The following is a 21,604-nucleotide window of genomic DNA, read 5'->3' as shown; positions in this document are numbered from 1 at the left end:
CCTGGTGTATGTAGAGCATTCTATGGCAGTTAGGGCTATATGGATATACTCAGTCAAGAAAGAAAGAAGGAAGGAAAGAAAGAAAGAAGGGAGGGAGGGAAGGAGGGAGGGATAAAGGGAGGAAGGGAGGAGAAATGAAAGAAGCAAGAAAGAAAGAGAAAGATAGAGAAAGAAATTGGCCAAGAAGACTGAGAAGACTTAGTGGGTAATGTGCTTGGTCTGCAAGTCTGATGATCTAAGGTCAATCTCCAGAACCCATGTAAACATGAGAATCAACTTTAAAAAGTTGTTCTCTGCCATCCACATTTGTGCCATTGCACACGTGAACCCACCATGAACATCAGATGTACTCAGTAATAATAACAATAAATAAAATATTTTAAAAATGAAAGAGTTTAAAGGACACACATTTATTTCTGAGTAGCCGTACATAAACTGCAAATTTCAGTAATTATATTTTTCATATTGAGTATCACAGACAAATATAATTCTAATGACCTTATTAAGCTGCCCCCTCACATTCGAAGGGAAAGGCACTTATCATTTTTAAACAGAATGCAGATTACACTAGAAAAAGCAATGTCATTTTAACAATTTTAAAGTAAAGTTATGTGTTAAGGTATGCGCACTCTGAAGTCTCCTTTTTTAAAACTTACCAGTGACAATTCATGCATGAAATTTTGAGCATAAATTTTGTTGCCTTTCAGGTTTAGTGAGCTTATGTTATTTTTTTCTCTTCTAGATAGAGGGTTACTGTTATAACAACAAAATTGAAAGATAAAAAGTATATAAAAATAAATTTTGAAATGTTAAAAATAATTTTATAACAACAATGAAAGATCAGTTAATAAACTGTTGTCATTTAAACCAAAAGGGAAATACTCTCGATTTGAAAGGTTAAAAAATACAATGTACAGTACACATTTGCTTATTGTTTCACTCTGGGTATGATTTAGTAAGCCCAACAAAATTTCATTTAGAAATAGTTCTTCGCATAGATTATTTAAGTTTTTCTAGAATCAGTATTTATTACTGTGTACTTTTAAAAGATTTATTAAAAAATTAAGTTTTTAAGTTTATTTAAAATTACATAGAATAATACAAATTTATATACGGTTTTATGAACATTATTTGTCTTACTGCTAATCTTTCCATTATGTAGAACACATTAAAACATGTAATTTCAGAACAAATGTCTGTTTTTCTCAATTTTAGCAGTAAAGAAGAATCACTGCTAACATCCGAAGAAAATAAGCTTGAGAATTTGAAGTTCACAGGTAATATTTATTTAAAACTAAACAAAATCTATTTTTGTTAGAGTCGGCCGTGAACATAATCTTACACTTAACAACCAATCGTATTAACTTTTCAGATGCCTACATCCCAACAATCATTTGTTCTCTTGAGGACAAGGATGACTTGGGAGCCAGTCACCAAAATGTAGAAGGTATCAACAGGGAGCATGATGAACATAATGAAAAAGAATTAGCCTTGATGGTAAGTGTGCTGGTTGCCACGGTGTTAGAGGAGATGAATCTATTTATGCTTCAAAGATGCTGCAATTCCTGCCTTTCAATAGCCTCAGCTAATATCATTTGCAAATGTGAAAGCCTAGCCTCTGTCCTAGCATCTCTATCAAGTTAGAGCAACAAGGCACTTTGATTTCAGCCTGCGGTTTCTGCTCTCTGTAGTGGTAAATTAATGACATTCATTTCCCATCTCTTTGCCACTGGCTCTGAGTAATAGTTTGTGGGAATTAGAGGCAAGGGGCACTAGCCTGATGTGCACTTCTCATCTTCGTAACGAGTGTGCACTTAGCATAAACTCATGTGTAAAATAAGAGGACTGGAATAAGAAATGGTTTAGGCCCTATCCAATGGAAAAGCCTATAATTCTTACGTTTATCAGTCTTTTGCTTTACTATTTCTGTCCAGGTAATAATCATAAAGTTTCTTATCGTGGTAAAATATTAAATTACTGAAGAAGAAGAAGAAAAAGAAAATAACCAGTGCTTCATAATTTTAAAACTGGTAAAAATTTAGTACTCTACAATTTAGTATAGTATTTGTTAGCACAAATTTCACACTTGGTGAACATGAAATCTGTTCTGAAATTTGGAGGAACTGGTTTAGTTCACAGTCTTAACGCACAATGAGTGGTAGAAGTAAATGAGTCACATAGGACATTTTATCCTTATTGTATTCGGTTGGAGCTCACAGCATGGGGATACATGGATTCATAATCATCGTCGATTAAAATGACATTTGCCTCCTCAAGTGTCAGTGCTGAAGCCCAAAAGAGCTAAAACTCTTTTCTTTCTCCGCACGTTACACTCTGCGGTAGGGACATGGCACCCGCACCCCCTAAAGTCTGCAATTTACTGTGCTCGACTTTAAGGCTCTACAAAGTTGTCACCCCCATTGTGAAAATTCTTACCAGCTGAAAGTTAACATCACCATTTTTTTTCAAACCACAGAATATAATGAAAGGCCCCTGGAAAATCACATACTTCACCAATACACCTCATTACCATGAGCGGCCTCAAATATAAAAGTTTGTTTAGAAGTTACTGAGAGTGTACGCCCAATAAATGAACAGGAGCTGTAATTTAGATGCTAATATTGCTCCATGCTGATGTGACTGCATAAAACAATGAAGCTCCATAATAGATGGAAATACAACAAATCTGTGGAACCCACAGGCATTGGCTTATAAGACAGCTGTGCAAGTTGACAAGTACCATGAGCCTTATGTGAGAAGAAGGGGGAAAACGTAAGATTGCATATAATTATTGAGATCATGCAAATGTCCGTTATGAGGAGGAAAAAAAAAAACACAGGCATCTCACTGTTAAAATCCTGACAGTTGGCATCACTGAAGAGCTCAAATACATTTGAGTACCAGTTGCAGAGGGTCATTAAAACAGAATTTGCAGAGACCATTAGCTCCCTCACTTTTCTCTTGAGTGACGTTTTGCTATTAATAGTTTGCAGAGGCTTGCAGAAAACATATTAATAAGAGAAACTGTAATGGGGGCAACCTACAGCACATATAAATGTGGCAAGGGGCATCCAGGAAGCAGCTCTCTAATTGATTAGCATGGAGCTATTCAATGTGTACATTCGAAGTGAGGAAAACTGCAATGACAAGCAAGAATGGTTGAATAATACAATGTGATATTTGGAAGCTGAGAAGAGAGTGATTAATTTGGGCCCACCTTCCCCTGATCTCATTCCCAAGTCAATCTCACAAAGAATCTTGCCACCGAACGTTGCAACCAACTTCCGAGTTTGTGTGAAATCTGCAAACGAATTGAACCAAGGAAATCTACCCGATAATTACTTGAGCTAATAAAATCTAGTTCACTTTTCACACATTTAAAAAGATTATATTGTCCTATTTTTGTTGTTCTTTTTTCATAAGATAACCAACGGCTGATAAACTTCCCAGGATGAAAAGAAGACATTTATCAACAGATCCAGTCAATTTCACATATAAAGCCTGAGGGGTCCGAGGAGAGGCAAGGTTACCATGGAATTCATACTGACTTGTTCAGAAGGCCTTTGTCTCCAAGTTTACCAAAGAAATTCCCTTAAGAAAGATTTCTATAACAGCAAAAACTATTCCCCAGGAAAGAATATGGTCATACACCTTCAGAGGAGATGCCTTCCCATGTGAGAGAGAATTGGGCCCGCACTGGGAGATGCTAGCTCTGATGAATTAACGCAACTGAACATCTGCAGCAAGAAATCCTTGATGACAATGCCAACCCAGCCCACAGGAGTGACAAAGTGCAAACAGTATCTCCCTCCTGTGACCAGCTAATGGCAGGCGGTCTTCAGAAGAATGAAGCAGGAGTCAAGAAAACTGGAATAAAAGATTACAAATATTCAAGAAGTGATTTCTATTTGGAGGCATCCACAAATCTGGAAGAATCAAATGAATCTTCAAAAGATGATTACACCAAGGGCAATGTTGCAGAGGAGCAGAATACATGCTTAGGTGTTAATGAAAATCAAAGGACGAATTTTCAATCAATATTCCAGAACCAAGAGAGACAAATGGGGCATCCCAAAATACACATTGAAGGGACTAAAGAGAATAACAAAGAATTAACCACTCTACAAAGCAAAGACTCTACAGCTACTCCCTGGACAGTGACAGTAGATCCCTCTCCTTGACAAAGAGAGAAGTGAATTGGAGAGAAGCTGGGCAAACAGTACCAATTTGGAACCAAGAGCTTCTCATATTGGTTCACCAAGAAATGGCAATGTTCTGACGGATGATTATCTTTTCAAGGTGAGAGGGGAAAATCAGATGCTAGTAGTCCGGAAGATCAGCATATGATACACAGCATGAAAAAATTGGAATGTTCTGGAAACTCAGCCAGAAACAAGAGGGATTGAAACAAATATAACCAAGCAGATCAAAGAACAAGCAGAGTGTAAAGACGTGTGGGAAAAAAGAGACGATTGTGAGAGGTCTGAAAGCTCCCCCTGCAGAACAATTGTTTACCTGCCAGGAGACAGAGGGCTATGAAACTGTCTTCTCCAGCTCATCATGGTATTACTGAGAAAGCAGAAGCACTTACAGCTTATATAATTAAGACAACATTAGAAAAGTACTCCAGAAAGCATGTCTGCTAGAGGAAGGCAATAATTGCTAAGCTACCTCAAGAGACAGCACAAAAATGACAGGCCCATCGAGGTAAAAGAAACAGCGTTTGATCCACATGAAGGCAAGAGGATGATTCACATTATAACCCTTTGTCATGGAGATACAGCAGGTTGTAATCCATGTCAATGATTTTGAAAAGGAATCCTATTCAGCTATTTGTAATGTATATGTAGATGAAAGGAGAGGAGGCAACCACAATCACCACGCAATCCTAGGAAGACACTTGACAAGGAACAACGTGGAATTGGAATTGTAACATCTACAGAACGAACCTTCACAGGTTCGTTACAGGCAATCAAAAAGCTATGTCAAACCTGGATTTACATTTGGGAGTGTTACCAACAGACAAAGCAATATTCCTGGAAAATAAAGGTCTTGGGCTTGCTTCAGGAATCATCACGGAGAACAGACTACAATGCGGTTCATTCTGCATTTATTCAGACAGTACCAGCACTTCTCAGAGCAGCCCTCAAGTTTACAAATGCCAGTCGAAAACTTCAGAACCCTCTTCCGGATGGCCAGTTACTGAAGAGAAAGCAGTTACAAGCACAATACTCCAGTCCTTTCCTACCAAACCAGATTATACTTGCCATCCAGAAAGTGAGATCCTGGGCCATGCCATGTCTAAATCTGATGATGTTCCAAAATTTCGGAAATAATGGAATCTGATAGAGGAAGAGAAAGACATGTAGGTCGGATTCTCCACAAAAAGAAGGTAAAAGCTTGGAAAATCTCAAGGCCCAATGATTTTAATCAGTGAAACCTCTTGAGAATCTGGAGGAGGCAAGGTCTGGACATTGAAGAAGTGATGTGTTTTGAAAAGTCACAAAGCCATTCAGATGACAAAGGGTCAGAGAGCCCTGCTTCTGCTACTTTCTGACCAGAATGTCCAAGGTCAGGTTACAGAAATCTCTGCTCTCTGCCATACATCAACTCTAAATACCTTATTTCCTTTTGTTTCTGATATTTCTAGTGACCATCTACTACTATGACTTAATGATTGGCTTGGCGTTCTACATTTTTTCCTTGTACTGGTTATACTGGGAAGGGGGAAGGCAAAGAGAGTCAGTCAAAAAGAAGTGAGGCAGACACAATGCCTGTTCTTTCTTGAATGATAAGCTATTCTCTTGAATGATAAGCTATTTAGTCCCAAACATTTGGGTTGGCAAAAGAGGCTATTCATTGTTCAAAGAGTCAGCGCAGTTTTTCTCTTGAAGGAACATTTAAAAAGGAATGCGTATGAAGTTTGCTCCTTCATATAAGTAATTATTCTATATAGGACCATTATGCTTGGCTCATTAAACACCTATATGAATATGAGTTCTGAAGCACGTCAAGTTGAAATTAGGTACAGCTGTTGCTTCTTAGTAGGCTGTGAAGTCGCAATGCTTCATATCTCTTCACTACTTAAAGTGCTATTTCTTGGAATCATTTCTTTCACAGTAAAGCTTTGGATATTTGTTTCCCTGAAAGCACTTTCTTTCCCCCTATGGTTTTTAAAAATAGATAAAACACAGACAATAGCAGAGAATTTTTTTTCTTTTAGCCCTTAGAAGTAGCGATGAAATTTTCATTTAGCATCGTGTCATTTATCAGCACATATTTATAGATCAAATACTGAAATTTCTATTTTATACCTTCAAGAACATGCCCGTGTATGCTACAATATAAAAACTTAATATGGAAACATGTATTATGCACACTTACATTATACTTTATATGCATAGCCTTGTATCTTTTTACACCTACAATGGCAGGGTGTTTATGAAACAAATTTGATCAATACTTCTGTTATCAAATTGAAAATTTTCATGCAACTCTACAAATTTTGTGGATAGCCCATTTTAAGCAACATTTTTCAATTGAAAGGGTAGACTATAACACAGTTAACAATTTCAGTTTTAAGCAGTGTCCAGACATGAAAACTAAAACCTGTAAGCATTGTGTTTGGACTCTGTCATACCTATAGAGCAGAAGCTCTCAACCTGTAGGTCATGACTTATTTGGGGCTTCAAAGCAGATATCCTGAATATCAGATACTTACATTATGATTCATGACAGTAGCAAAGTAAGTTACAAAGTATCAACAAAATAATTTTATGGTTGGGGGGGTCACCACAACATGAGGAACTGTATTAAAGGTCACAAGAAAAGGAAGATTAAGAATCACAGCTATAGAGCATAAAGCCTCAAATAGCAATAATAAAGTAGATAATGGAATGGTTTGCTCTTTATGATAGTTCTGCTTTTAGTTGTTAATTTTCAAATAATGAGGAGAAGAATTATACCCAGTGTGCACAGACAGAACAAACTTGTCTTGGCTGATCCTCATTATGTGATTTTTAAGTTGTAAGTTGATGATTCAAAATTGAAAGCAGGAAAAATAGGTATAGCTGGAATCATACTGGAAAAATAAATGAACATCAAGTATGGCAGTGGTCTGGACCACTGTAATTATGGGTAAGAGTGTAAAATAATAGAATTTTTTATGATGATACTGACAAGAATCATATACAACTTATTTCAGCAATTTTTGGATGACTGTAATATACAAGGCACTGTGTGCTTCATTCTATAACAGTCCTTTGATACAATGAACATATATGGATCCCTTTATATAGCAAAATAATATATTTTTCACTTACTTGGAGCATGAAAATTGTCACATAGAGTGAGCCTATTTAAATGGTCATCTTTTATGAGAATTTTTTTAGGGAATCTTTAATTGAAAATAGTATTTTACTTATAATGATAAACTTACATATCACTTCACCTTAGAAATATGCAGTTGTGAGAAATAAAAATATTTTAAATGACTTTCATCTGATACTTAGAGATTTGCTTAATTTTCTTTATGTACACAATTATTTCTCAATCTTACAATTGCATGCTCTTCTTAAGTCCTCTTGAAAATGACTGACCGGCCTCAACTCTTTAGTTGATCAAATACAAACATCCTGAAGTACAATGTAGGTCAAATATTTGATTTTTTCAGCAGCATATTTCCATTAAATACAAGTGGAATTTCTTTAAGCAGTCCTTAGAAATTATCTCTAAAATTGTTGCCATCATATTTTGTTGTTAGGACTAAGCTGGAGTTAAAGTTAGCATTCCTTCAGAGTCTTTTGACTTAGAGTTTCTTAAGTCTAAGTTTTAAGAGTTTTAGTCAATATATCATTTCTCTTTAATGTAAAGAACACTATTATTTTATAAGCACAGGTGCCCAAACTGGAATTCTTCTCTGAAATGATCAATGCAACTTCTTTTATCAATTTTATTTGATTTCTGGTAACATTAACTCACAAACCATTCTCATGAATTTTTAATAAAACAGGAACAAGAGTCAAAAGATTTCAAATGCTGATTTGAACTGATTTCTTCAAACATTATGTATGAGGAACTTGAAACAAAGTCACAAGAACATGTAAAGTGATTGTTGTATGGTGAGGTAAAGCTCAGCAGTCTCTTGTGGTCACTTCTCTATGCTGAGAAGAAGAGTAGGTAGCAGGAAGAACTTGTGGCCGCTGCTAAGAAGGGTTTGGTTATGGACCATGTTGGTAAATGCCATTTTTTAATGCATAACTGTGTGTTCCATGTCTCACCAACACTGACTTTAGGCATAATGAGGACATGGCAGAGTAATTAGCAGTGAGGAACTTTATCCCATTCTCCTTTTGAGTAAGAAATTTGATGTAATCGTTATCACCCTTTATCATGATGGACTTCTCACTCTTAGACATGAAGCCCTGAAAATTAATTGACAAGTCTAGGAAGGATAAGTAGTAACTGCATCTCTTCTTTAAGAAGTCTGACTTCTCTGAGCTATCTGTATCACAATATAATTCTCAGCCATGATTAAGTGAATATGAAGATAATATTACTCTTCAGCACTGAGGAATGATAGGCTAATAGAATAATATATATCTGAGAAGGTCAATATGTCAATAGGAAAGTTTACCAAGGACTATCTATGTTTATCTATATTTAAATATTTGTCAATATTTTGTCAAAATGGGAAATTCTTTTTTTTTTTTTTTTTTTTTTTTGTTTTTCGAGACAGGGTTTCTGTGTGGCTTTGGAGCCTGTCCTGGAACTAGCTCTTGTAGACCAGGCTGGTCTCGAACTCACAGAGATCCGCCTGCCTCTGCCTCCCGAGTGCTGGGATTAAAGGCGTGCGCCACCGCCGCCCGGCTAAAATGGGAAATTCTTATACTTCATCTTACACCAGTATTCTGGTTAAATGGAAAAAAATTAAAGTGACCAGACAAAATAAAGGGATATAAGTAAGATATTTTATCTCTCTGCAACAGGATTCATAGAGGATTTTAAATGTTTTCTTTTGCAGAAATGAGTTTTATTTCATGCTAAAACCATTTTTCTTTATCAATGTTCCTTTTATATGAATAAAATAAACACTAAATAAATAAAATAGGCCTCATAAAATTATAGGCAGTAGGTAGTGATCTCCTTTATAATAATAGGCTTTTTCTTTTACATGTCTATTGAGTGCTTCTGGAAATTGGATTTTACAATAGGACCTCCTTTTGGTTTTATCCTGTCTTAACCAGTTCCTGTGGAACTGAAGAAGATCAATTTTAATTCTTCAAGATGGGAAATGACAGGCCATGCTTGCCAGGTACCTATGGGGCTGTGTATCTCTGAAGAGGGCATCTAAAAAGGCTACTATTTTATTTCTGATTAACCATGGTTGCTTTTGTATTTTTTTGGAAATTTTATAATAAAAATATCGTCAACACAACTTAATTTTCCTCATTTAAAACATATTTAGTCATGAATGTGATGTTTCTATCACATATACCAAACTTTTAAAATTATAAATTAAAGTTTAATGAAGCTTCCAGCCTATCTTTGCATGTGCATGTATTTTACAATAAATTGTTCAATTGTGGTTTGCTGAAACCTTATTAAACAAACAACTATTTTAAAAAAGTATAAGATTTTCATTTTATATCATTTTAATATTTTCAAATTCATAAACAGGACATTGGTTTTTTGAAAGTAAGACAATACATTGTGCAAAATTTTAAGGAAAACTTCCCCAAGTCTTTCTCTACTATATTCAATTCTTGCAAATTGCTAGAAAATAAAGTAAGAGGTCAACAAGGGTAAAAGGTTATGGAATCATTTTGATTTGGCTGTGGTGCCTCCAATAAGCTGACTTTACAGTAGCCTGTGATACATAATTAAATTACTTCTTTTGGTTGAAATTGGTGCAGATTTTTTTTTTATTTCACTGCTCTAATAACTCAGCCTTCCCTACTTTCCCCAAATCCCCTTGCTAACTGAACAAATCAAACTAGTTCTCTTCGCACTACGTATGTGTACCCTCTGCCTAGTCTGCATGGGTATACTTCTCTCCTCTTCTTGTTTAGTGCTGCAAAATTCCTATGCATAATTCAAGTCCCATCCTTTCTGTCACGTCTCCTTTCTTAGTTTATAAGATTTTTTAAAAATTTCTTTCTATGTTATCCTTGCCCTTGCCTGCACTTGTTATTTGGCTCTCCCAACTGAACTGACCTTAAGTTTTGGAAACAAATAAAGATATTTTCTTTCTTCCAGTTATCCTAAATGGTCTAGTTTGCAGGAAGGCTGAGCCAGTACTGGTCACAATGATTAATCTTCCTCTTGTTCCTTGCTATATAATTAAAACTTCCTAAACATCCTTAAATTGTAGCTGGGATGTTTAGACACCTGAAGATAATGTCAAAAAGGCAAAGAGAATGTGGAGATGCACGATTGAATGATGTGCTGGGTTTGGGATATGAAAGAAGGAAAATGGTCTTTTCTTCACATTTCCCTTAACAATGTCATTTATTTTCCATCTTAAAAATTTCTTTCTCGGTTGGTGTGGTGGTGCATGCCTTTAATCCCCACACTCAGGAAGCATAGGAAGGCCCATCAATGTGAGTTTGAGGCCAGGCTGGTCTACAGAGTGAGTTCCAGAACAGCCAGGACTGTTTCACAGAGAAAACCTGTCTTGAAAAAAAAACAAAAAACAAACAAAAATTATTCTTTCTTATACACAAACCATCCCTGTCATTTTATTTCATGAAAAATAGCTAAATTATTCTGAATTTAGGGAAAATAATGTATTACTTACTTAACTGGCTAAGGTTGAAATTAAAAGAAAACAAAACGTTGTCAAAGAGAGTGACCCATGGTTTGAAATCAGCAAACATCACAAGGTATAAAGTGCAAGAAACCCAATCTGCCCAGCTGCTGCCATGCCCTTTGAAAATGGCTGATCTCTCCACTCCACACCTGTTCTGCATGTCAACCTTCAGGGTAAGTAAACAGAACTTGGAATAGAAAACAGTATGTGTATTTTTAAGAGGAAAAGTGTTTGCCCAACTAACATATAAAAGAGACTCTGGAAGCACACACAGATAAAACACACACCAATGCAGCAACCTACAAATATTTCATATGGTAATGAATGTAACAGCCAAAAGTTTATTTTTCATCAAGTAGATAAAATGGTATTATAAATATATATGCATTCTAGAGGTTTAGTCAAAGAAAAGCACCATGCTGGCAGGGAATGCAATAGCTTTTTATGTAACATTTCATGTTCATCGGGAATTGGTCACTTAAGATTGGAGGAAAACTCAGACACACTCCACGCTGTTTTAGAGTTCATTAATATATTCTATTAATTGAATTGGTTCTGGATGGAAATCAATTTAAAATACAAAAAATACTCTATAAAGGACAATATCAAACAACAAAATAGATGTCACTTAAGAATCATAAGAAGCTGGAAGCTCTCTATGAAAATACTTAAATATACTGTAATGTACTTTTAGAATTATATGTATGAGGCATGAACAATAGAGTTTATGTTTAGCAAGAAAAATAAATGAAAACATTACACACTGAATCACTCTATACACTCTAATATGATGTATTATTTTACTACACAACAGAAAATTCTCAATTAATAGACTCATTCTTAGGAAGCCACTAGTTTCTTCCCAGCCACCCAGACCCAAAATCATCACACAGAAACTATATTATTTACAACACTGCTTGGTCTATTAGCTCAGGCTTCTTATTAACTAAGTCTTCCATCTTGAATTAACCCACTTCTGTTATTTTGTATTTTACCATGAGGCTTGTGGTTTACCTGAAATGTTCCCAGACATCTGGCTCCTTTGCCGACTACATGGCGCCTCTCTGACTCCACCTACTCTCTCTCTGTTCAGATTTGCTGCCTGACTATATTCTGCCCTGTCATAGACCCAAATGACATTCTTTATTAACCAATGGTACTAAAACATATTCACAGTATACAGAGGGGAATTCTGCGTCAGTGAATATAAATTTTCACCATTTCTTGAGTGAAGTGGATCCTGAGTTCAAGCTAAAGAAAGGACTCAAGATTAAGTTTCTTTATTTTCTCCTCTCATAGGCAGTAGTGGAAATATTCTAAATGTACCTCACATGCTTTGGAATTTGGGAAGGAAAATGAGAAATAAAGGTAAAAATGCAGGATTAGAAGTAACACCCAAAAAGACTGCTCAGTCCCTTCCATAACTTCTTTTTAGCAATAGGCCATCTCTTTGACACTATAAGAAATCAAAAAAATTACAAGACTTACTAAATGCCTTCTTACAATGAACTTTAGAAAACTAACATACATAGAATAACCAGGATGAGGAAAGAATACTAATATCCATCTAAACTTTAAAAAGCAAAATGGTTTGAATGACAAATTATAAAATGAACCTAAAATAAAACAAATGAAAACTAACTTCAAGCTCAAAACTCAAACAAATGAACTTGGAGAGTGAATGTGACTAACAATGTGTCCCATGAGCATGAAGAGAAGTTTCTAACACAAACATTTATAACGACATCCCTGTCTCCAGGGTCACAGTAAATAATTATCATTCATCAGACACTGGTCAGCCAGGAAAATACAGTCACATTTTTGTAGATTCAGTTAGGTAGAGGGCAATTGACCAGGGAAGGGAAACACATTTTTTTAAAAGAAGTTGCTGTTCAAAGTATATCAATATAATTTATAAACTGATAACAGACAATAATGATTGCATCATGAAGCAACATATTCTTTCCTATTTATAGGTCTTAAGCCATCATCTTTCTATGATCCAAGATACCCAAAGTGGAATAAAATTGAAGAAACTTTTGAGAACATTGTGTATGTAAGCCATTGTGCTTGCTATAGTAACCACAGACTTATAGTGGATATGTTGCTTGAAGCTTTGTTATGAATATAATTCTTCCTATCACCATAAATAGGAACAAAAATTGAGGCAATATAACTAGATCATATTACTAAGACACAGCAATTGAAATTAAAAGATACTACCAAAGTAACATAATAGATGACAATATAAACAACCTAAGATGCTTACTCTGGTATAAAGAGAGAAAGATATTTGAGGGCCAGAGGAGTTTCATGACATCTCATGTTGGCCTTTGAAGGATTATAGGTACAACTGGGGTAAGACTGAAAGGAAGACTGACAGCAGGTTGTATTCCTACAAGTAAGCTTGATGGTTGTTTGATAGTCTTATACAAAAGCTATTATAGTTTCTGGGGGCCAAATAATATGTTGATATGTTAGTCAACAACTAGCATAGCTATCTAAGAGCCTTTGGTCCTCCACTGCTTCAACAACTTTACCCATACAAGAGGTAAAGAAACAGTTTCCTAAAACTCTTTTCTCTTTCTTGATTTCAAAAATAGCATTAGCATCACCCTCAGGTACTCTAAAAATGGTCTGTTCTTGGAGATACAAAGACTATGGTATTGAAAAATTGGGCACCATGAATTTTCTAATTGTTTTAAAAATTCATTTACTTTTATATCTATGAGTGTTTTGCCTACATGTATGTCTATGCACCAAACATGTGCCTGGTATATATGGAGGGCAGAAAAAATCATCAGAGTCTTTGGTACTGTAGTTACAGACAGTTATGAACTGTCATGTGGGTATTGGGAATAGAACCTGAGTATTCTGGCAAAGCAGTCAGTAGTTAAGCTACTGAGCCATAGCTCCCTCCACCACTTTTATTATTCTTATTATTCGGGTCAAAGATAATCTGATAATAATCCTAGTGTATCATTTTTGTTTCTTCGTTATTTCTAATCCTGTCTATGAACAAACATGCTGTACATTTACTACTATATTTATTCTCATGCTAAAGACTTTATTGCTATTTTGAAAGAGTAAAACTTCCTCTTTTCTATTTATAAGCTTAATAAAGAATTTGTGACTATTTCATCCAATTTGATGCTCACTCCTGATTTTGGTATCTTATAACTCAATATTTACATGAGTTATCTCTTTATTCCATGTAAATACAATGAGCATTGTTTTAGTGAGGATGTTGTGTATGCATAAATGTCTTAACCTTTGGAAATTGGCAGATGTTTTCTTTGATGTTGTTTCATATTAAGTGTGGCACTTTAGGATACTGCTTCATCTACTGGCTTCTGAGCAGGTAGTCTGTGTTATCCCATGGATGAACTTGTAACATTTTTCTCCTTAATGGGAACCACAGCCAAAACGACTTTTAATTTTTCTCCTTCTTAACATTCCATAAAAATGAGATGAAAGGATAAAATAACGTAAAGAACTACAGAGGTAAAAATACTTGCAAAGACATTTCAGCAAACTTTCCTAAGTTCTAACACAGGTTAATTGACGTCAAAGCCCTAGTAGGGTTAAAATGTATCTAAGCAATGGCAGGGGCACAGAAGCAATGCATTGGCACCACCTGCTACAAGGAATGTAGCACTAGGGCACCAGCATTTTCTGAAAGGTTAAGACATTTACCGCTGGAGAAATAAGAAACATGTACAAGATCTTAATGCAGGATACACTCAGATTCCTAGGTGGAACTGCCTATGACACAGCCATTCAACTCTGTACCTCAGTCCTGAATAGACTATAGTTTTATTTTCTGTGTAAACTGATAATCCATGAAGAGAGAAAGGGGAAAAAAGCTTTTGGGGGTAATAAACCTTGGAGAGTCATTGGAGACTCATCGTTGCAACATTCTTTTAGAACACTCTGCTGTGAGAAATAACAACCAACATAAACCCCTATGTCTCTTAGCACACCCTGTATCTATTTTGCTCTCTGGTGCCTTGCTATATATTCTAAAATGTTAGCAGAAAGCCAATATGCACAGTTATTTGAAAAAATTCTTTCAAATAAAGGCAGAAACCTGAAGGTACATTTGAATCAAATGGACCGATTAAAAGAGACCAAGTCAGAAACAGAAAATAAGTTCCAAACAATTGTTACTGGTACCCTCAAATAGCTGAAAATAAACACTAAACACAGAAAACCTCCCTGTGAAGGGTGAGATGTTATAGAAAACAATTAAGGATGAGCTTTTTAAAAATTTAATGGTTGAGAAAAAAGAAAAAAAAATGCCACAAGGTTAGGATGAAATGACAAGAGACTGAAGGAAAAAGGATAGAAAAATCAGAGAATGAGCATCAGTTCAGAAGCCCAATACACAACCAAGACACAGCAACCGAAAGTGCAGTGATCAGAGATTGCTAGTCAAGAGAAGCACGCTGGTGTTGAAGGATGAGGATGGTTGTATTTGAAAACCTCATTGTCAATCCTAGCAAAGGATTATATATTGATACAGATGAATACAAAACATCATAAAATTCCAGAACTCTGGAAATGAGGAACTCATCCACAAAAGCTTCCAGAGAAAACATTAAGCCTGTAAGCATTTCTTCTTGGGAGCCAGACTGTGTGTTTCAATTCAAAATGTGTGATTTTTCTCCAAATTATCAATAATTCTTGCTTGTAACCCTAAAATAATAATTCTCTATCATTTTCCCATGTAGAATTCCTTTTGGGTTTGCTCTGAAGTACTTCTATTTTCTCAGTACTTCTAAGTTAATATTTTCTGTTTTCTTATTTTCTGTTATATTTTAAATAATTTCATAAAATGCCTTTCTAACTTACTATTTTTCTCCTTTTATATCTAGTAGATATTTCTTTCAAAATCTCATGACTATTTGACATATTATTATATTTAAAAACACCGAATTTACTTTTTCATGGCTTGATAAATTTTTTTTAAATAAGCTTTTTGTTGTTTTAAGTCTTCAACCCAACCAACTCAGGATATAGGAGTGTAATGAGTTTGAGGTTAACAGGCGAGATAGAAAACGAAGACAAGCTTGAGATACACAGTATGCTTCTAGCTCAAAGAATACATTAATACTAACACAATATATGCCTCATTACTGCTTCAAGAGTAAAAAGTTTCTCCTCTCCTTATCAATCTTAGGTCAGATACTGAAAGTCTTCATGTGAACGTTCCATGAAAATAATCTAACATAGAACATTTTTTTTTCTTCTAGTTCTGGACTTAGTTTCATATAATTGTTTGACATTTGGCTTCATCAACTCTTTTATATCAAAACTTTCTCTGAGGTTGTTTGTTTTTGTTTTTTGTTATCTCACTATTTCAATAGCTTGTTTGGGGTTGTTTTGTTTTTGTTGTTGCTTTGTCTTTGCCCAGCGTTTTCAGTACCCTGCTGGAGAACTGGATAAATTAACTAGGTCTGGATCATGTGAGTTATATAAGTAATAAAAATGCCATGAAGTATCAAAAGTAAAGTAAGTTTGCTGTTTTCAGTGAGTATACGCACTGCCTGGTTGATCGTTTTTTATTCCAAAATTTAGCTATAGCTTTTTTTCTTTTTCCTCAGGTTGTATGCACATGTGCTTTGAACCACATTATCATATGTTCCTTTCAATTGTTTCCTTGTTTTCTGTGTCATTTCTAGGGTATGGCAGAGTGGAAGCTAATGGTGGAATAAAAAGTAGGCCACACCATACTAGGTAAAGTTGATACAAAAGGGAAATGGGAGATGCTTGGTATACCAGATGCTTCTGCTTTAACATATATATCTGAGATTATCCTTTGCCAGTGTATTCCAAGGAAAAGCCTTATTTGGAAGAACTAATTAATCAATGTCTATTTTAACAAAAGCTAGAGATATTGGTTATGTTGAATTTTGTTCTTTTTGATCAGCACTGTGCTGCATTTCTTAAAATTAATTAGAATTTGCAGTGTAGAGAAGAAATTTCCAAACTGTATTTGATATACTAATACATTATACTATATCTTTTTGTGAGATATATAAAATACATAAAATTCTATCATTTCCAAAATATTTGTTGTTTACATCAGAAGGAAATGACTTATTAGGAACACTTCTGAGCCATTCTATAAAACAGCCCGTTTTTTAAACACCAAGGATTCCCAGAGCTTTGCCATTTATGTCCGTAAGACTGGTGAAACCAGGCTAACTTTGTTAAGTGATCCATATCTGTGTATTTGAAGTCAACACTATGATTTTACATACCTCCCACAGTAGGAAGAAATAGGCCTGCACAGAAGCATGAAATCCCACGGGGAGGCCTGAGAGATGACTCAAGGTTGAACTCCTTGCCACTCCTCCTGCCATTGACTTATCCATTTTATATCCCACTTTCTCTTTTCTTCCTAATCATTGCCACTAAGAGTATTTTACCATTGCCTGGGATGGTTTCGGGCACTTAAAAAGAAAGTATCTCACAAAATTTTAGGACAAGGCTAAAACCCATTAGTGCTTGCTATTGCCATATTAAATTGGGAAACCTCTAAAGAATAAAACAATATCTAATCATATATAGATTATTTCCACCAAAGAAAATGGTTGAAAAATAATCTTCATCTTAAAAATCATGTAGCTAATGATTGACTTAAGCTAATGTTATGTTTGGTTTCAAAGAACCAAGCAAAAATATATCAGTGCCAATGTAGCTCCTTGCTGCCTCTTGCCTTCCATTTGTCTCTGTCTCAAACAATAGTGTGGAATACGGTTGACCAGACAATTGTTATAAAATCCTTTTGATCTTCTTTAGCTGGAATTTCTGACACATACTGAGTTTTCATTATAGGAAAATAAATCATTATAGAGTACCTCTTTAACAAATCTTTAATGTAACCTAGAATACTGAGTATGGTTCCTCACATACAAAATCAATTCCTGTATGAGAACTACTAAATGAAATTAGGATTTTACCAGCATGTTGAGAATACACTTTACCTTTGAAATGCTAACACTACCTAAGGACCTTGAGAGATCGGTGTCTGGTGCTGAGAAACTGTCTAATTATTTTAATTCTATTGCATTTGTCAGCAATAGACTACTGTATTATAGCTACTCCTCTGTAGCTATGTATAAAGTCTCCAAAGTACTAAAAATAGGACAAATACAGCAATTAGATCTTTCTCTTCCATGACCATTCAGCATCCTGAAATAAGTAGATACACAAACCAGACCAGAGACATAATAGGCTGAGAATAATGACTTCATTCTAGATGGGAAGGTCAAGAAGCCTTGAGAGCATAATGTGGGATTGAGTTTTCAGTTTGTGGGATGTGGAGATTCTGAAGCTAGAGACAGCACACATTAAGGCAAGTGGTCCTCGAAATATTCAGCTTATCTTTAGAGAACTGCATGGCTTGTTTACACGGGGGTGATGGAAGATCCTGGGAGTCAGGGAAGCAGTCCTAAGTTCAGCTCTTATGTAGCTTTAAGAAGTGTTCAAGTAAGCCAGTCCCAGATCAAAAGCACGTTAGTAAACACCTTCTGTGTAAAAAAGCTTGAAGTGGAGGCAGGGAGGGTAGGAGAAGTCCTTTGGGTAGGCGAAGTGAACAAGGTCTGCTGCCACTTTGTTTCCTCTTTATATTCTGACAGCATGCTGGATGCCTGGTTTAACTTTATCATCTCCTATTATTTTTAATCCTCTGTCGCTTCATCTCAAAATAAGGAAGACAAACTGATAAATACATGGTCTTCAGTTTAAGGAAGTCACAAGTCATTCATGTGTTACTTTGTACTTAATACTTTTACAAGTAATTTTTATTGATCACGGTGGTTTATAGGCATGTTGCATTAAATTCTGACTTTTATTTATTCCCTAATCAACCTATACAAATGGCACAATGTACTATGTTAAGAACCATTCCTTCCCTTTCTTCTTTGTATTCTTTTAAAACAAGCTATAAGTTAATTAAAAGAAAGATCCTATTTTTGTATTTATCTCTAAGCAAAATAAGAATATATGTAGAGATCTAATAATACTTAGCTATATAATTCATTAAGAATAGTTTGAGGTTCTGTGCAGTGATAATAGCCATTTTCCAGAGAAACACCGCTAATCCAGACCTAGGTTTTGGAACAAATCTGACATGGAAAAGTAAAATTTTGATTTCTTTTGCGGCCACAGTTTCAGTAAGCTAAAAACCTTATTAGATTTGTGTGTGTGTGTGTGTGTGTGTGTGTGTGTGTGTGTGTGCGCGCGCACGCACGTGTGTGTGTGTGTGTATATGTAAGTTTTTCCCATTTCTTCAAAATTAGAATGCATATCTATGATAGAGTAAAATGTATTTTATATTTTCCTCAAAAGAAATATTCTAATCGCTAGTGTAGGAGACAGATACACACGTAGTTTTTTCAGACTATTAAAAGTCTTAATATATTTTTCACTTAAAAAATTTTGGTTTTCAGTGAAATGGCCTTGGTATGAGAACTTTGATTGTGACAGCTGATTCATATTTCAGGATGCTCTTTGGTCATGGTAAACATGCCCCCTTGACCTTTGAAGGCTGAATGTATTGTAGAAACTTTCAGATAGCATGACAAACACCGTCATGTTGGTCTGAGAAGTAACTAGATGTGAATCTTAGAAATAATTATGATTCTCCTTCTGAGAGTTCCGTTAAGAGCCACTTTCCAATGTCTGTCAAACATTTACAGTTCTAGTTCAAATATACATTTTTTTCAGAATTACTCCACTTGCATTTAAACTTCAAAGTAGTATTTGCCTTTCATAAGGAAAATAAAAAAAAGTAATATAGAACCTTCAAAGGAATTAAAATTTAACTCTAAAAATTCCCTTCAATTTTTCAAAAACTTGATTAATTCAGTCTTAAAACACTGTAATGTTACAGAATATTCTTAGAGGTGTGGAATGACCTCATCAACAATTCAGGCTATTATGAAAGAAGAGAGAGTTCTTAAGAATAAATTCTGTCAGTTGGTTGTATTGTCATTTAGTGTGAAATTATTCAATGCTATTTCTTCTTTGGGTCCTTTTTGTTTTTCTTTTTCCATCAACAAAAAAATAACAATAATGTATTTCCTCTTCTACTGCCTGGCATATATATATATATATGTATATATATATATATACATATATATATATATATATGCGCCTATGAAGGGCATATTCTCCTGAGACAATAGTTGCATGGATGCTTTTACAGGGTAAAGTGTCTTCTTCCCCACTACCAGTGTGTGTGTGTTAGAAAAAGTATTGGCTTGTGTTCAGTTCAGTTTACTGCTCATCAATACATCTTAGCATGTAATTGTTCAAAGAGAAGAACCAAAGCCAATTGCATCATTTCTATAAAACAATTATTTTAAAATCAGTGTTTGATACATGAGCTAAGAGTGTATGTATATAACTTAGATGAACATAAAAACTGAGCTAAATATAATGTAAAATATTAAATTTAATTGTCGCATTTTTATTTCAGTATCTCACAGTAACAGTCTTCTTACCCCTGTAATATAAAAAAACAATCACAATGGAATGAAGGCTACTATTTAAAATTTATCAGAAACATAAAAGACACCTATTTTATTAAATTTATCAGAAACATAAAAGACACCTATTTTATTAACCAAGTTTACATAATGCACTTTTCTTCTGACAGCCACAGCAGCTCCATGGCACTCAAGAATGAAGGCTTTAATTTTTTTTTAACTTACTCACTTTCCTCTGTTTCAGTGTCATTTGATTCAACTCCACAGTTACATCCAAGAAAAAGTTTAAAATGAAATCACTGTCAAAAATTTTCCTCTAGCAAACACAGTGACTCACCTTCCAAATAAAAGCATATCAGCATGAAAGTTTCCCAAGGGTATATTCTGGGTCATAATCTTTATGTTAATGAATTCTTACTGAATAGTAAATTGTACGAATATATTACCTTATTCCTATAATACATTACCTGCCAACACGTAATTGCCCATCAAAAGGGATAGCGATCGTCCTGTGACACCAGTGACCCCTGCAGGTAAAATTAGGGAAAGAAGTGTTCTGTCATAGGACAAAAGGTGCTGTTGTGTGTTACTGTGTAGATAGAGCATATAAAGGCTTTAGTATTCATCAAGAGCTCCTCTACAATTTGTTGTAATTATTTTCTAATTACCAATAAAGGTTCTGTACTCTGAAGAATAAATAAGCAAATTCTTTGGGTTATTAGCTAATACTGAATACATTTACATCTTGCATAGGTGCCATAGATTCATGAGAACACTGTCCAGGTAAGGCCTTTCAAAAGGTATTGGAAATTGCTTGATAAAGGAGGCAGAAGGGATAGCCAATTATCATATTGTCTATTGATCTATCTTACAAGGAGGTTCAGTAATAGCTGGCTGGATATGAGATGCAAACCATCCCACAGACAACCAGTCTCAGGAACTCCCAGTGAGATAAGTATTATCTTCTGGATAACAGAAAAAGATGTCTAAGTGTTCTGTAAGTGACAAAGCTGGTAGGCCTGTCCTAAAGTCCCTGTTGCTATGCATTATCCTACCTAAGGGATCATATTTATGAAAATCACAAAAGAATGTATATACTTCAATTTCCAATTAATTTATTTGGCATATTTTGAAATCATAAGCAATTAGCCTTGGGATAAATTTTATAGAAAATTATCAAATTCATATTTTTGATAAACCACTTCAATTCTCTAACTTGATAATAATAAAGCAGATTTCAGTTTAGCCAGTCTAAATATATGTAATTGAGTCATAGCCTACAATACTTACATCA

The 21,604-nt window shown here is 34.9% G+C and overlaps 1 protein-coding gene across 1 annotated transcript in view; it reads left to right on the top strand.

The window, feature by feature from the left end:
• The window catches only part of Ppp1r3a (protein phosphatase 1 regulatory subunit 3A), a 40,977-nt gene extending 35,217 nt beyond the window's left edge, over positions 1-5,760 (top strand). Inside the window, 24 exon segments of the mRNA XM_038320970.2 lie at positions 1,216-1,277; positions 1,373-1,497; positions 3,424-3,468; positions 3,470-3,502; positions 3,504-3,577; positions 3,579-3,631; positions 3,634-3,686; positions 3,688-3,748; positions 3,751-4,187; positions 4,189-4,288; positions 4,291-4,363; positions 4,365-4,476; positions 4,478-4,537; positions 4,539-4,685; positions 4,687-4,788; positions 4,790-4,853; positions 4,856-4,950; positions 4,953-5,051; positions 5,053-5,110; positions 5,113-5,316; positions 5,319-5,378; positions 5,381-5,469; positions 5,471-5,552; positions 5,555-5,760. Coding sequence (XP_038176898.2) covers positions 1,216-1,277; positions 1,373-1,497; positions 3,424-3,468; positions 3,470-3,502; positions 3,504-3,577; positions 3,579-3,631; positions 3,634-3,686; positions 3,688-3,748; positions 3,751-4,187; positions 4,189-4,288; positions 4,291-4,363; positions 4,365-4,476; positions 4,478-4,537; positions 4,539-4,685; positions 4,687-4,788; positions 4,790-4,853; positions 4,856-4,950; positions 4,953-5,051; positions 5,053-5,110; positions 5,113-5,316; positions 5,319-5,378; positions 5,381-5,469; positions 5,471-5,552; positions 5,555-5,760 — 2,494 coding nt within the window.
• Positions 5,761-21,604: the final 15,844 nt, after the last annotated feature.

Source organism: Arvicola amphibius, chromosome 2, assembly GCF_903992535.2.
Source record: "Arvicola amphibius chromosome 2, mArvAmp1.2, whole genome shotgun sequence".
Lineage (NCBI taxonomy): Eukaryota > Metazoa > Chordata > Mammalia > Rodentia > Cricetidae > Arvicola > Arvicola amphibius.
The sequence above is the reverse complement of the archived record's forward strand: the minus strand, read 5'-3'. Positions and strand labels throughout refer to the sequence as shown.